The sequence below is a fragment of the Vidua macroura genome, chromosome 11 (assembly GCF_024509145.1).
Source record: "Vidua macroura isolate BioBank_ID:100142 chromosome 11, ASM2450914v1, whole genome shotgun sequence".
NCBI lineage: Eukaryota > Metazoa > Chordata > Aves > Passeriformes > Viduidae > Vidua > Vidua macroura.
The window spans coordinates 16,064,678-16,079,061 of NC_071581.1; the positions used below are offsets into that span (position 1 = coordinate 16,064,678).

A 14,384-nucleotide genomic window follows, 5' to 3' on the forward strand; every position below is an offset into this window, starting at 1 on the left:
GGGCAAAAGGTTGTGGATAGCATCAAAACCCAGGCTGGCACCACTGTGAACACCCACCGTGCCCCTTGCTGGCACAGGCAAAGCTGCATGGTTTGAGCTGGTGCGTCAGGGGCTGGAAGGGGTCATGGATTGTGACATACAACATACTGGACAGGGACATCAGCAAATCAAAGCAGGCAAAAGTAAAAACTGCCCTGTTCCTGGCCTCTAACACATGAGCTCTGGGGCAATCATGGCACCCCTGGGAGTACCCTCTTAAGAGAAAACAAAACAAAACCCAAACCAAACAAACCCCACAGCTTCTTGTCTTAATTCCCACTGAGCTCCTGCAAAGGTAGCCCAGGCCAATCTGTGGCTCCAGAGAGCTCAGGCTCAATCCCAAAAGCTCCCAAGTTTGGCTGCAAGCCCTGTTTGCAGCATCCCCAGCTGTCCCTCACTCCTGATCCTGCAGGGCAGCTGCAATTTCTTCACAGGGTGTAGAGACTGTAGGAGGCAGGGCAGCACAAACCAAGCTTGGGAAAGGAAAGCACTTATCTCTGGGGATTCTGCTCCCTTCTAGTCCAGCTCTCCAAGGACATGCTGGCACTTTTCACAGCTCCCCTGCACAAACCCACTGGCAGCATGCTCAATTAAGACTCTGCTCTTTAATGTACTATGTCCTCCAACATTGCACTCCCCAACGCTGAATGCGATACAGCGCTGCATTAAAAAGATATTTACACAGATCCCAGCATCACCCCCTTGTCAGCCCAAGGAGGAAGGCCTCAGCCCATGCTAAGACCCAACCAGGGGAAGTCTCTTGCAGCCTTTCTGTCAGAATGGCAACAGTGACAAAGGGCAACAGAGCTACTGCGGTGGTTTTGGATTGGTTTTGGTCGCATCCCTGATGAAATAACAGCATGGAGTTGGGAGAGGGTGTTGATCTATCCCCAGCCAGGGCTAGAAGCGCTTCATCTGTCGGCGTTCCTGCCGCCGCTGCTTCTTCTCGTTCGGCTCCTGAGCAGCGGGCGAGGACTCGGCTGTAAACCAGGGCCCCAGGATGTTCACCCACAGCAGGTAGAGAGCGCGCCCCGGAGCCTGCAAAACACACGTGGCACAAAGTCACTCTGGGACAGCGCTGGCACGGGGGTGCTACGGGCAGGAGGGCTGGTCCTTCTGAGGGAGACAAAGCAGCTGGATCAGAGGCATTTCAGGGTGCATGGAAATCAAAGGCAGTGGCAGGCGCCCAAAGTAAATGGCCTGATTTCATTCCGTGGTTGAGGAACGTATACAGTGATCAGACTTCATGCACGGAAATCCCAGCATCAGGTCTGAATTACCCAGAGGGATCCAACTGTCCAGACATTCCACCTCTCCTTCCTTCGGAAAACACACCCACATTTCTTTGAATTTATGAAAAAAGCAGTCCAGATGATCTCCAGGGAACAGCCGAGTCTAGGCTGCCCTCTGCCAGGCCAGCTAGAGAGGAATTTGTGGGTGAGGACTGAAATGAGATCAAGGACTGAACTGGAATAACTTTCCATGCTCCCACAATTGCCTTCTGTACCTTTGTGGGATATCCTCAAAGCAAATGTGGGATTTCTAAACTAAATGGAGATTTTTTTTCTCCTTCTGCACAAGCAGTTTTAGCTGGAGACACATGACAAACATTTCACAAGCAGAAAGAGTTTGGTTTGTTAAGGGGAATGAAAGCCTGTAGCATGTTGTCTACCCAAAAGCACAGTGTCCAGCAGATCCCAGCCTTGATCCATGCTGAATGGCTCAAAAAGCCAAGCATGATGAAACACCATTTGTTACAGACACAGAAAGATTCTGTGCACCAAGACAGCTTTGATCTGCCTCATGTTGCTTGTTGCCCATTCACGGGACCAGAGGGAAAGACAAAGGCCAGCCTAGGTTTTGCATGGTTGACCCAGAGGGATTGGGACTTCTTTGCCTTGTGCAGCCTGAATTTTAAATAAGATGTGACAAGGAGATTAAAAAACATATCAGGAAATAGTTTGGGCCTGAAACATGACACTGAAATGAGATGGATAAATAATGTCCTGCATCCTGAAGACAGGGAAAGAAAGCAACAAGGCAGAGCAAGATGGAAAACAGCAGGGGCTGGGGCTTACCAAGAGCCAGAAGTACCAGACGTAGAGCGAGAAGCAGCTCAGCACTTGGACTATAGCTGTCAGCAGGATCACATCCTTGAGGTGCCTGAGGGAACAAAAGCAAAGCATTAAGCTTTAATTCCAACCCCTGCCAAACACAGCAGCTCCTCTGCCAGCACAGTCTGCTCTGCCTCAGGGGAGTGACCCTGCCCAACCCAGGGACTGTCCCTGCAGCCCTGCTTTGCCACACACAGTTATCGAGAAGAATCAAAGCAGTAAACAAACAACAACAGCAAAATACTCTGATGAATTAAAGAGATGATCTCCCTCTGAAAAAACAACATTGAGAAAGCTGAGGAATTGCTGGGGGTTGGAAATCAGCAACAAAACCACCTCCCACCCCCACAGCTGAAGCAGCAGCCACTGATTTGACACCTATAATGCCATAAAGTATAACTCCTCACGACTGGCTGTGCTGGAGGGAGCCATGAATCTTCCCTGTGCCATTTCACAGGCTGACAGACACTTGGGGTCACTAAAGGACAAGTACACCACAAGCTGAGCTACAGCAACAGACAGCTTCTCCTCCCCTCCTGCTTATCTGACTCCAGCTCTTCCATACCAGCCTGAGGCAGAGCTGAGAGCAGCTAAGGAGAGGAATAAGCTGCCCACACATCAATCACCACCTTTGGGGGATCTCACACCCAGGAGAGGTAAAACAGGTATTCATTTTTCAACACAAGCCTCAGGGAGTGCCATGAAGGTTTAGAAAAGAGGCCAACTCTCACTCTGGTTAAATCATCATCTGCTGGAGTAAAAAACCCTTGAGTCACATCCAAGAATGGAGACAAGAAAACAAAGGCTATGGCATAAACATTGACTCAAGATACTGCAGAATCCACCATCAACAGCTCTAGCACAAGACACTAAGGGTTCAGTGACCTCTGACATTACCAGAGGCCACAGAGGGGTGAAAGCAGAGCTCCCACCAAACCCAACTCTCCCAGACCATGAAGATGGGCCTTCCCCACTCCCAGAGCAACACAAAGCATCCATTTCAATGACAGACAGCACGAGAGAAATGCCGTGAAATCCACAGTGTTCCAGAAGCAGCTCCAAAGGAGCAGCATTAATCAGCTGCAGCACACTTAGCTAAGGGGCTGGAAATATCCACTGCTTTCTGAAATACCTGCTAGCCTAGGGTGGTTCCCTGATCCCCAGAGAGGTAATTTAGAGGTACAGGGTAAGGATGGGAACTTCAGCTCTGAAGGTTTTGTTTTTAGAGCTCTGCCTCCCCTGTGTTTTGCATAGCCCATGACTCAGATAAGCATTAATTCATTTTAATGTGTGATAAACCCCACCCCAAATGCTCAGGCAGAAAAACCTCTGTGCCTCAGTAGCAAGGGAAGTACATCTGCATCCAGGACTGCAGCAGTGCTATGGCTGTGCCTGTCCCCTCTTCACAGCAGGTGCTGGGATCCCTTTGCTACCTCCTGTCAGTCATTTCCCCTGACAGCACCATCACACACACACAGGGCAGTTATCAGGCACTCTGCCTCAGTGCCTTGCACAACTCCAAGAGGCACCTCCCACAATCAGGAGCACACCCCAAACATCAAAGTTTGTATTTTCCCTCTTTGACTATCCCATATTGTTTCACTAAAAAGGTATTCAAAATATTTTTCAATTCCACTCTAGACAGCCAAACCAATGTAAAATGGGAGCAAAACACTTGGCTGACCAGCAGGGAAATGAAGTCACTATAGGATGAAGAGGGAGTAAAGCACCAGCTCATAGGTCACACCCCCTTTCCTCCTGGCCACATTGTCTGAGTCTCTTATACCAGACATCTGAGTCACTCCTGCTGCAGGCAGAAAAGGTACCATTCCACCAACCCCATCACAAGATGAGAGCTCATCCTGTGCAGAGACAGCAGGTTCTTTTCCCCACTGCCTGCTGATAACATCCCCAGGCAAAAATCAAAACTCACGTTAATAAAACTATATACATCAATATATGACCCTGACAGCCTGAGAACACCTGATGCAACACAGAGGGCTCTGCTGGAAACAAGGCCCCACTGTGCTTCTTCAAAAGCCTGGCAGCAAGGGAAGGACAGAGTTAAACATGGAACTGTAGCCCAAAGACATGGGAGGAAGGAGCCAAGGAACCCATCACCTCACTGAGCACACGCTGAAGATCCCCAGCAGAGGCTGGACCAACAGGCAGAGGCTGAGGGCAGGGAAGACAAAGAGCAAAGCCTGATGTGTCCACAACTACCTGGCAGTTTTCTGAAACTAGTTTGAGGCTCACTGTTGGAAAACATGTAAATCTAGAAAGTATTTCTGCTGTACCAGCACTGCTGCCTCCTTATTTTATTTAGCAGCGCTTTGCAGGAATTACTGCTGTGTTTCCTGTAATACTGTGGCATTCCTTCACCAAGGAAAAGAGAGTTACATCAGTGCCAAGAACAGTGGACAGGCAGAGACTCAGTGCTGTCTTCAGAGGGACATGAAGAATGCACAAGTATGGGGGACAGAAATGGCTGAGGAGGTGACAGGAACTGGCTGAGACAGAGGCAGGAATTTTTAGTGTGTGGAGGATTTCAAGACATGGCCAGTTTGCAGCCAGAATGGCATAACTGGCAGCACGTGCTCTTCTGCTCTGTCAAGCATTACCTGCAGTGCTGGTTTAAAAGGAAAATACTTATCACTGTGTGCTGCAGCAGTGTTTGTTAACTGAAAGATGATTGTAAACTACTCCTGCTGAACTCTTTGTGATCTCTTACCTCTACAGCTCAGCCCTACAGACAGTGACCGTGCCAGGCTGACACACCCATGTCGTGGCTCCTGACTGGGGCACACCACGCCAAGTGTTCAGGTAATAAGGGCTGTTAAGGTACACTCTGAGAAAAAACGGTTCCAAACTTCCAGCTCCCCTCATGCCCATGCCAGTGGGCAAGCTGAGGAGGGAGCTGAGGCCCAGCCTTCTCCTCAGGAGCCTCTCCTGGCTCTGTGTGCACGCTCAGGCAGCAGGTCCTGCTCACCTGGACTCGTGCGGGTGTGGACACTCACTCTGCCATCCCCTGCTCCATATTCAGGTCAATTCCCCCGTCGGCAAGGCTGCCATCGTCTGTGAAAGACGGCTTTGCCATGGAGTTCATGGACCGGTAGCTGGTGCCATACACCACCAAGCTGAAGATGAACGCGACCTGCAACAGGGAAGCCGCTGTCAGCTGCGATGGCCACGACCCCGGGGCCGGGGGCTACAAACGAACCCCAGCCCAGGTGCCCCCGCCGGGGCAAAGACGGTGCCTGGCGCTTACCCACGTCCAGGCGGAGGCGGCGGAGTAGAAGATGACCAGGTTCACCACGGCGTACACGGCCTGCGGAGAGAGCACGGCACAGCTTTCCTTGTCTGCCCGCTCCCGCCCCGGCCCGCGCCCCGCCGGGCCCTCCCGGCCGCACTCACGGAGGCTCCCAGGATGATGCGGAGGTAGAAGCGCAGCGTCTCCCGGTTCTCCTCGAAGATCTGCTTCTTGCCCTTGGTGCCCGCCTTCCCCTTGGGCTGCGGAGCCAAGAGAGGCGGTCAGCGTCTCCCCGGAGTCCCGGGCCCCGCAACCCCGGCCCCGCACTCACCGCCATGGCCGCGCCGGCTCCGCGCTTCGCTTCCCGCGGACGTGACGCGACGGAAGCGGCGGGACAGAGCCCGGGGCGGGCGGGACAGGGCCCGGGATGGGCGGGACAGAGCCGGGGGCGGGCGGGACAGGGCCCGGGATGGGCAGGACAGACTCCGGACCGGGGCGGGACAGAGCCCCGGGCGGGGCGGGACAGGGCCCGGGACTGGAGGGGACGGCCCTGCCCCGGGATCCTCCCACGGAATTGCAGAATAGCGAGGCTGGAAAGGGTCAGTTGGTCCAACCTCCCTGCTCAAGTAGGGTCTTTCCAGAAGTGGTTTTTGAATATCTCCAGTGAGGGAGACTCCACACCCTTTCTGGACAAGCGAACTGAGAAGAACTTCACTGTGCTAGTAACAATGCAAAGGACCAGAAAGATTGTCCAGCATGGGACTGGGACTATCCACAGTGCTCCCAGCCATCCTGGGCTGAAAATGGCTTTAGTTGTAGTCTTAGCTGTAGGGAGCTTGACTCTGAGCCTGCACCTCAACAGCAGGAACAAGATCTTGCCAGCCATCCTCCCAGTTCCTTCATGCACAGCTCCCACAGTGCTGCCCATCCCAGCCTTACCCACTCTGGCCCCTTTAAACCCTCAGTCAGTCGGAGCCCTTCCCCAAACCTTTGGAAAGGACACGTCTCTGAGTTCTCCACAAGTGTTTATTGTCCCAGTACACAGGAAACAGAGGCACGGTTGGATCCCTACCGACATGTGGCTGTTAGCACAACACCCTTGGGAGAAGCTGCAGGCACCAGGAGGTGCAGGGCACTGGGGTGGGGGCTGTGGGGCCGGGGAGGAGGTAGCTTGTCGTGGTGCAGTAGTGCAGCAGCATGGCTGAAGTGTGCAAGTATCTGCCCCAGGTGGGGAAGGCACTGGAATTGGCACGATGGGCACACCAGGGTCTCCTCCTCACACCAGAGCCAGCTGAACAGTGCTGGGAAAAAGGGTACCCTTGTACCCTAATCACCCCCATTCCAGGACAGTGCAGAGGGCTCAGCAAAAACACCTTTCAGTGCAGGAGGGAGCTGACAGGGCAGGCACATCATACCCTGGAGATGCCATCTGCTTGAAAAACTTAATGGAAAGGTGTGTTCCATCCTTTTTCTAACCACTTTGTTGTCCAGAAAGGATTGATGGCGAAAGTGAGGCAGTGCAGATTCGTACCTTTGTAGTGTTACTCCCCCTTCAGCTATCCCAGGCTGCCTGTACCTTTATTCCAGTCCACATCCTTGCCCTCTCTGCCCAAAGCCTGGCTGCAGTGTGAGGGAATCAGTGCCAGGTCACCCACCTTGAACAGGAGGCTAATGCTTGGTGGCTCATTCCCATGCTCTTGCAGGAGGCAGGACACAGGCAGGGAAGGGTAGGACACCCAAGCCCCCAGCCAGCACCTGGCCTGTCCCTTTGGGCCAGAGATGAGAGACAGAGCCTGGAGGGAGTGTCTTGATTTTGAGGGGCATAGAGAGTGGGGACAGAGCACAGGGAGGAACTCACTGTTCTGTATGGCTAAAGTCATAGCAGAAGTTTAAGTTGCTGGGAGGCTTTGGGATGGGAGGGGGGTCGTCAGGAATGCTGATGTTCTCCAGGTCCAGGAGCCGCAGCTTGAGCTCCATGGACAGCAGGACATCGAGGTCTGTCTGTGTTCGCTCACTTGTCATCTCCTTGCCCAGAAGCACATTCAGCCCATCCGTCCAGAGGCAGAACTGGGGAAGCAGAGCATGGGCATCTCTTGCACCAGTCCTGGGCAGCTGGAGAGCCCATCTCTCCCCTGCTGTGGCTTCCATCCCTCAGGGATGCACACAGCTCACTCCCCTGACTGCTGTGCCCTGGCAGAGACATCTTGGGCACTGTGTGCCACCCCAGCAGGCCCCTGGAGCTCACCTCATACCGGGTGGGGGCTATGAAGTTGAGGCAGTATTCCTCCACATCATGCACAATAGAGAAGGCCAGCTCCAGGACATCCTGCAGGGACAGCACAGGGACTAGCTGGCTTCTCAGCTGGACTCCTCCCAGCCCTGGTGGGGTTCAGAGCAGAAGCTGTGCCCAGCCTCCTCTGCACTCCAGGAGACCCAAGAGGTCTCTGTCCATAAAACCACACAACCTGCCACCATCCACCCACTCCCAAAAACCATCCCCAGCTGGACAGGATAGGGTGTGAGGTGCTGACCTTGTTCTGCTTCCCAGAGCTCTTCTCCTTTGTGTGTGGACACTCCTTCCCCACCAGCAGCATCTTCATGTCTGCCACAGGAACTGTGGCAAGTGGAGGAGCTATGAATTCCTTCTCCCTCTTCCCATCCCTCTCCCCCTCCTTCAGGTCCCCCACGCGCAGAGCCCAGTACAACCCAAATGTGGGGACGCACAGCCACCCACAGCTTGGGGTGGGGGGCTCAAGCCACTCTGCAGCACCCTTTGGGAAGCCAGTCTGCCCCAGCCTGAACTCCCACAGCTCCCAGTCCCACAATACCAGCAGACACTGGGACAGCCATGCAGCAGCCAAGCAGAGGGGCAATTCCCACCTTAAGGCAGTCTTAACCTGGAGGTTATCAGAGGGCTCCCCTCCCTCCTTCCCACCCTCTCTTTCTCTCCATCACCTACTTTTCTCCGTCAGGCTCTCGATGGGGGGAGACTTCACTCCCTCCTCCACGTCCCCATAGTGCAGAACCTTGTGGTTGGGGGACAGGCGGCAGTACCACAGCTTGTCTGCAGCAGAAGAGCCATGAGAAATCCTCAGCCTCTCCCAAGGGGCATGGAGCTGCCCCCTTATCAGCACTCCTCATTTCTCCCAGCCCATGGGTTTAGCCCATACTAGCTGTCCAGGGAGTTGGGCATTGTATTCCCATTCTAACTGGGACTTCCCCAGTGGCAGGGGACATGGGAATAAGCCCCTGTCCCCCTACCAGGCCCCCCACCCTGGAGCAGGGTTCTGGCACCCACCCTGCCTGCGGCGGCTGCTGATCTTGCGGAAGAGGGTTCCCTCGCAGAGGTGCAGCAGGCGCTGCTGTCGGATCAGCTCCAGGAGCTCCGGCTTCAGCTTCTCCCGCAGCTCCCTGGGATGAGAGCCAGCAGAAGAAGAGCACAGCCATTTCAAGAGGCACTCGCTGACTCGATAGCATTGTCCCTGCCTCAGACCCCATCACAGCCCTACTCCCTGCCCACAGCCCACTCACAGCACAGGCACAGCCAGCGTCTCCTCCTGGTGCAGCCGCTCAGTCTGCCGCAGCTTCAAGATCTCGCTGTAGTTCAGTGCGTTCACTCTGGTCTTGAATAGCTCCAGGGACGTGGGCTTGAGGGACAGGGTCCTGGTGATCTGCTCCCGCACCACCTGCATCACCTGCCAGGCATGGGACATCAACTCCAGTTTGGCAACACTCCCCAAATCCATGAATTTGTACTCCCATCCAGGGAAGAAGCATCCCCCCTCACCTTGTCAAAGTCCTCCTGGGTTGCTCTCATCTCCTTCCAGGTCTTGTTCACCAGCTGGATGCAGATGCAGAATAACTCTTCAAAGAAATGATCCTGCCCGAAGAACATAGGGTAAAAGGCCTGAGCCGTCTCCGAGCCTGTGGTGAGAAGGACAGATGAAGCCAGACTCCCCAGTTTTTCCAGGGGATTTCAGTGTCCAGGGAAACCTGGGTATTTCCCAGCCCTACATCCCCTTCCCATGCTGTCAGCCATGCCAGAGCCTGGTGGCCACATGGATGCAGTCCCCTGCCCTGGCAGCTTGTTCCCCAAGCAGCAGGGCAGGGAGAAGGACAAGCTTGGGCACACTTACACGGCTCTCCAATGTGCAGGATCTCGCAGAGGATCAGGGTGAGCTGGATGCTGCTTCGAGCAAAGGGACATTCATGTTTGTCTTCCCGGCTGCTGTTCTCAAGGATAAACTGGAAAAGAGGGCCATGACCTCATGTTACATGGACTTGGAGGGCTGCCCCAACAGTGGGTGTCAGATATGCCACGCTCCTCCTTCATTCCTAGTCAAGCTGTCCCTCCAACAGGTGAAGCCATCTCTAACACAAGTGACCCACTCTTCCCAAAATCCAGCCCCAGCCTCCTCCTTCTTCTCTTGTGGCAATGTGGGAGCTGGTCACAGGCACTGCAGGTTAGAGCATAGCTCATGCCCTGCTGGTTTTGCCCAAACTGCCCCAGTTTGCTCAAGGCCTGGAAACCAAGCTGTGAGCAAACCCTTAAAAATTATGGGGCACTGGCCTCAAATGGCTTCTCCTACCCACAGGAAGGACTCCTCTCCATCTGAAACAGAGCAACACTTGCCTGGGTGTGGCCAAGGACAGATCACAAGGAAAGGAAAAGAAGGTGGAGATCCACCAGCACTTCTCTACCAAGGAGTTCCCTGGGAGAGCACAGCACCTACCCTGCTGTAGGCATTAGGGGTGTTCCTGGAGAAATACACCATGTTGTCCAGGGCAAGGAGTCCTGGTGGGGCACGGCGGAGATCCTCTGCTGGGTTGCTGTTGTTCTAGGAGGACACAAAGGATGCAATTTAGCAGCTGCTGCTTTGTTCTTCAAGCAGCAGTGTCTTCCCAACACAGCCATGGGGTTTGCCTTTGAGTCCCAGCAGCTCCAGAGCACTTGCTGTTCAGGAGTGCTGAAGGAGCAGAAGGGAGGTACTCCATGGCGGTCCCTCAGCATCAACAGGGACACCTGGCTTAAGGGAGCCATCAGAAGGTGCCACCAAGGCCATGTGGTGGAGCCAGCGTGGGGCTCAGGAGGGGAGGCAGGGGGAACACACCATGAAGCCCAGCTTGCGGAATTCCTTGGCACAAAGGGATCGCCGGCGCTCGGTGCTGAAGGTGCCAGCAGGCACCTCGCTCTCCGACTCAAAAGCAGTTTGGCGCAGGGACTGGAGGAGATCCCGCTGTTCCTGGAGGGACAGCAGAGAGGATGGAATGCCAGTGAGCCCCACAGAAGCAGGTTCTCCCAGGGCAAACCCAAATGTGTTGGGTTCACCAAAATGTGAGCTACTTCCACAGGTGGAAGAGACCAAGTCCAGACTTGCAAGGAGAGTACTCCCAGACCTGTGAGTAGGGATCCATGGACATTTTCATGCGATGCTCGCACAAGTTGAGGCTGACAGACTGCAGCACGTAAAGATAATGGGCCATCTCATCCCCCAGTGGCTCGGAGCTGTGGATAATGTTCTACAGGAGATCATGAGACACAAGGTTCCCCCCTGCTGCTGCTTCCAGTCCAAGCACAGGACCCAACAGCCAAATCCCAGCAGGTGCTGCTGCTCAAAAGGGTGTTGGGAAGTGGGAAACTCCCCTTGGGGTTGGGCAAGATCTGTGTGCATTGAACTGCAGGCAGATCGGGGTGCAACCCTGGGTACGTGGGTGCCAGCAGAGCAGCACCCATAGGCGTTCTCAAGGAAGGGGTATGGGGCACACAAGCAACCCAGCCAAGAATGGTCACCAAAGGTTGGAGCTCAGGGGACAGGGCCTGGGGAGAAAGGACAGAGAATGAAGCACAGAGCAGACCCTTGCACAACCCCAGCTCCTCACCTTGTGGATAAACTGCCTGATGTTCTTCTTCCTCAGGTAGTCCATCATGTCCTAGGAAAAAAAAAATAGGCTGTGAGACATTCCCCAGCTCAGCACACCACCATTTCCCCCCAAAAAAGAAGGCAGAGTGAGGACATAGATTTTAACCATCTCTGGGCACTTCTTGCAGTCCTGCCATCCCAAAGAGCACAAACCCCACAGCAGAGGAGCCAGCTGCCCAAGGTCCCATCACGGCAGGGGGGCCCACCCTGAGAGCTCAGATGTGCCAGGGATTGGATCATCACAATCACTGTGCCACCACCAGCTGTGATACTTCTGTCATTTGAGACAAAAAGTCCTGACAACTGAGGGCTCTCAGCAGACCACTCTGCTGACAGAGGCACTGTGGTGCCTGACTCTGCAATGCCACCACCCTGCCATGGTGCCCCTCACCCGCCGCTCAGCGTCGGTCGTGCTCAGCAGCAGTGCAATGAGCAGAGCCATCGCCTTCAGCTGCAGCTGGGCATTTGTCCTGTGGGAGGAAGAGCAGGAGGATGTGAGAATCACCAGCTCGGAGGATGGGGGTGAATGGTGCCCTGGCCTCTCCACTTACGCCTGCAGGTGGGTGAGAAGGCGGTCCAACGTCACTTCTTTTTTGACCACCTCAAAGAGGAGGCGACTGGTAGGCACCATATTCTCCAAGATAGACAAGGAGAGCTGCTGGATAGATGCATCCACTGCATTCATGTTGACATAACTCACTATCTATGAGACACAAAACCATCTGTCAATGGTAAGCTGAGCCTGGAGCACAAGGATAACAAGGGATCCCACAGGCACAAACTGTGGACATTGTAGAAAACTCTCACCTTTTTGATGAAGACTGTACTAAGATTTTCCCAGGAAACAAAATCATGCTCCATCAGCTCTGTGAAGGCTTTGAGGGTATGAGCCAGCATCTCCCCTGTACTGGAGGGACAGATGAACAAATATAGTGAGGATGGCTCCAGACCCCATTTGCAGTTGAATATTGATGGGCATGTTAGAAACAGCTAGAGAAGAGAGCAGTGAGCAGGAGAAAGGAAAGAGACTGTTGGGTAAGAAAACAGACTTTCACTTAGTCATCCCAGGAAGTCAACTTGCCCAGGAAGTTGACTGGCAGGGGAAGTTCAGTAGTTGGAAAGCTACATCACCATGGTACAAAGATCACCGCAGACAAGCCCTCGGGAAAGCTGAACCACCCCATATCCCTCCTTCTACTTCCAACAAACATGTGCTGCATTGCCTGGTTCCACATTCTCTGTGTGACAGGAGCTCAGAGGAGCTGCACCATCACATCCTGAAAGAGCCACACAGGCAGTGGTATTTGGCAACCAGGGTTTTCTCAAGCTCCCTGCAGAACTCTTGAAGCTAAAACCTCAGGGCAGAGGGATCATTCAGGGTGGCAGGAATGAGGAGCAGCACTGGAGGCCAAGATGATCACAGTAGGTTTCCTGGTAGCAAACCCCATGAGGCTACAGATAACTCAGCCAGAGAATGGATGGAAGGTTCAAGTCTGGGCACATTCACAAGGAGTCAGGACTGCATATCTGTGGGGACCTTCCCCTGGCTGCCAGCGTGCAGGGACACAGCCACAGTACAAGCATCAACAAGTCAGGAACACAAAGAGTCCACTCCAACGCCCAGCTTGGAGCTCATGCAGCGTTAGTAATGGAGAAGAAAAGCCAAGGACTGCAAGGAAAGTCCTGTCCTGATACTAACTCGTTCCCTTCTTCCACAATAGAGTAGATTTGCTTCAAGCCATTCCTGCTGATGAACTCTTGAGCAAAGGTAACGTCCTGGGAGAGGCTTGCAAGCTTCTTCAGTGAGTCAGTCTTCACATCCACATTCTTGCTCTGGATCCCGATATACAACTGCTCTGCTTCTTGGTCCTACCAGGAAGGAAAGAATCAACCCAAAGGGGCTCACCGAAAGACAGCAAGAAACTTGAAGGCGGCTGTAAGAGCTGAAGTGAAAGTTTTGGAAGGAGCCTCAGGCTAGAGGAACCCCACTAAGGAGCTGGACCAAGAAACAAAGCCACCAGAGCAGAGACCAGGTGGAGCTGAGGATGGAGGTCAAACTGGCATGCCACCAAGAACACTTGATGAGTTGGCCTCCACGTCCAAAGCATTTCAAGATGATTTAATATCTCTTCAAACTCCCCCAAGCTCTGCTGAGGGAAAATGAAGGCTGAGACATGTCTCCTGCCTGTGTTATTTCTGCTGGGTCTGAGGCACAGAGAAGGGCTATCATGAGCTCAAGTGACGGAGGCAGTCAGAGGCAGAGGGCTCGGAGCACCCCACTGCAGGGGCACGGAGCACCAGAGCACGCAGAAGAGGACACAGGGGGGCAGAGGGATGTACCGGGGAGGTGGTCAGCCGTAAAATGCTCCCGTTCTTAATGTCCCTGCGGTTCTGTAAGGAGAAAAGGAGCCGGTGAGCCGGTGGGCGCTGCAGCGGCGGGGCCGGGGGCCGGGGGGTGTCTCACCGACTCGGTGATGTAGGTCTGCCGCCCGTCCGCGTACTGCAGGGCGTAGCGCTCGGCGTTGGGCAGGCTCCACCTGCGGCCACGGGCGGCCGGTCACAGCCCCATTCGGCTGGTGCCGGCAGCCACCGGCTCACCGCAGCCCGGTCACGGGCTGTCACGACTCGCAGGCAGCGAGTGCGGTACTCACGCATCACAGACGTCCTTGAGCACTGAGGCGAGCGGCTTGGTCTGCGAGAGGGAGGCCGGCCGTGAGCCGGGGTGGGGGGCGCGGGGCGGGGTGCGGGGGTGCCGGGCAGTACCTGCTGGAGCTCGATGAGTTGCGGGATGGCTCCCACCATCTGGATGGCGATCTTCACCACGTCCTTGGGCGGCGGCATGGCTCCCGCGGCGGCTCCGCACCGCCGGCAGTTCCGGGTTGTTGCCGCCGCCTCCCCTCACGGAGGGCCCGGCCGCCGCACCGAGGCCTTGTGCCACCACCCCAGCCCCGGGCAGGCCCGGCCCCCTCACCTGAGCTGACGCGGGTGTGGCAGGACCCACCTCCGGCAGCAGGACAGGGCCTCCTGCTGGGAAAGGAACCCCATCCCCTGGGCTAGGGC

At 54.8% G+C, this 14,384-nt stretch overlaps 2 protein-coding genes across 5 annotated transcripts; both read right to left on the reverse strand.

Annotated features, from left to right (window-relative positions):
• Nucleotides 1-625: 625 nt before the first annotated feature.
• TMEM208 (transmembrane protein 208) lies at nucleotides 626-5,891 on the reverse strand. The gene is made up of 6 exons (XM_053987409.1): nucleotides 5,735-5,891; nucleotides 5,568-5,663; nucleotides 5,422-5,481; nucleotides 5,171-5,307; nucleotides 2,118-2,202; nucleotides 626-1,077 (listed from the first exon to the last, which is right to left on the reverse strand). The coding sequence occupies exons 1-6, from the start codon at nucleotides 5,738-5,740 to the stop codon at nucleotides 940-942; spliced, it is 522 nt and encodes a 173-aa protein (XP_053843384.1). The 5' UTR covers nucleotides 5,741-5,891; the 3' UTR covers nucleotides 626-939.
• A 520-nt stretch (nucleotides 5,892-6,411) lies between these two features.
• ELMO3 (engulfment and cell motility 3) lies at nucleotides 6,412-14,374 on the reverse strand. 4 transcript variants are annotated; one of them, XM_053987124.1, is made up of 21 exons: nucleotides 14,088-14,374; nucleotides 13,976-14,016; nucleotides 13,789-13,861; nucleotides 13,665-13,715; nucleotides 13,024-13,193; nucleotides 12,132-12,231; nucleotides 11,876-12,027; nucleotides 11,716-11,794; nucleotides 11,284-11,334; nucleotides 10,801-10,923; nucleotides 10,515-10,646; nucleotides 10,137-10,241; nucleotides 9,540-9,648; nucleotides 9,191-9,327; nucleotides 8,935-9,098; nucleotides 8,702-8,814; nucleotides 8,363-8,467; nucleotides 7,935-8,017; nucleotides 7,649-7,729; nucleotides 7,262-7,470; nucleotides 6,412-7,169 (listed from the first exon to the last, which is right to left on the reverse strand). In XM_053987124.1, the coding sequence occupies exons 1-21, from the start codon at nucleotides 14,163-14,165 to the stop codon at nucleotides 7,040-7,042; spliced, it is 2,286 nt and encodes a 761-aa protein (XP_053843099.1). In that variant the 5' UTR covers nucleotides 14,166-14,374; the 3' UTR covers nucleotides 6,412-7,039. The 4 variants fall into 4 exon arrangements, with proteins under 4 accessions (XP_053843099.1, XP_053843100.1, XP_053843102.1 ...); XM_053987125.1 differs by lacking the exons at nucleotides 13,024-13,193; nucleotides 13,976-14,016; nucleotides 14,088-14,374 and having other exon boundaries at nucleotides 13,789-13,956; XM_053987127.1 differs by lacking the exons at nucleotides 11,716-11,794; nucleotides 11,876-12,027; nucleotides 12,132-12,231; ... (3 more) ...; nucleotides 13,976-14,016; nucleotides 14,088-14,374 and adding an exon at nucleotides 11,431-11,466.
• Between the last annotated feature and the right edge of the window lie 10 nt (nucleotides 14,375-14,384).

Bases quoted from the DNA above. Each gene is read 5' to 3' on its own strand.
- TMEM208 (XM_053987409.1), bottom strand. The intron at 5,308-5,421 runs GTAAGCGCCAGG...TCCCTGTTGCAG, and splicing joins CCGCCTCCGCCTGGACGTGG to GTCGCGTTCATCTTCAGCTT. The intron at 2,203-5,170 runs GTGAGTGTCCAC...TTGTTCCCTCAG, and splicing joins ATGGAGCAGGGGATGGCAGA to GCACCTCAAGGATGTGATCC.
- ELMO3 (XM_053987124.1), bottom strand. From the start codon at position 14,165: ATGCCGCCGCCCAAGGACGTGGTGAAGATCGCCATCCAGATGGTGGGA. The intron at 13,862-13,975 runs GTGAGTACCGCA...CCGTGGCCGCAG, and splicing joins CTCAAGGACGTCTGTGATGC to GTGGAGCCTGCCCAACGCCG. The intron at 12,232-13,023 runs GTTAGTATCAGG...CTGTCCCTCCAG, and splicing joins ATTGTGGAAGAAGGGAACGA to TACAGGGGAGATGCTGGCTC.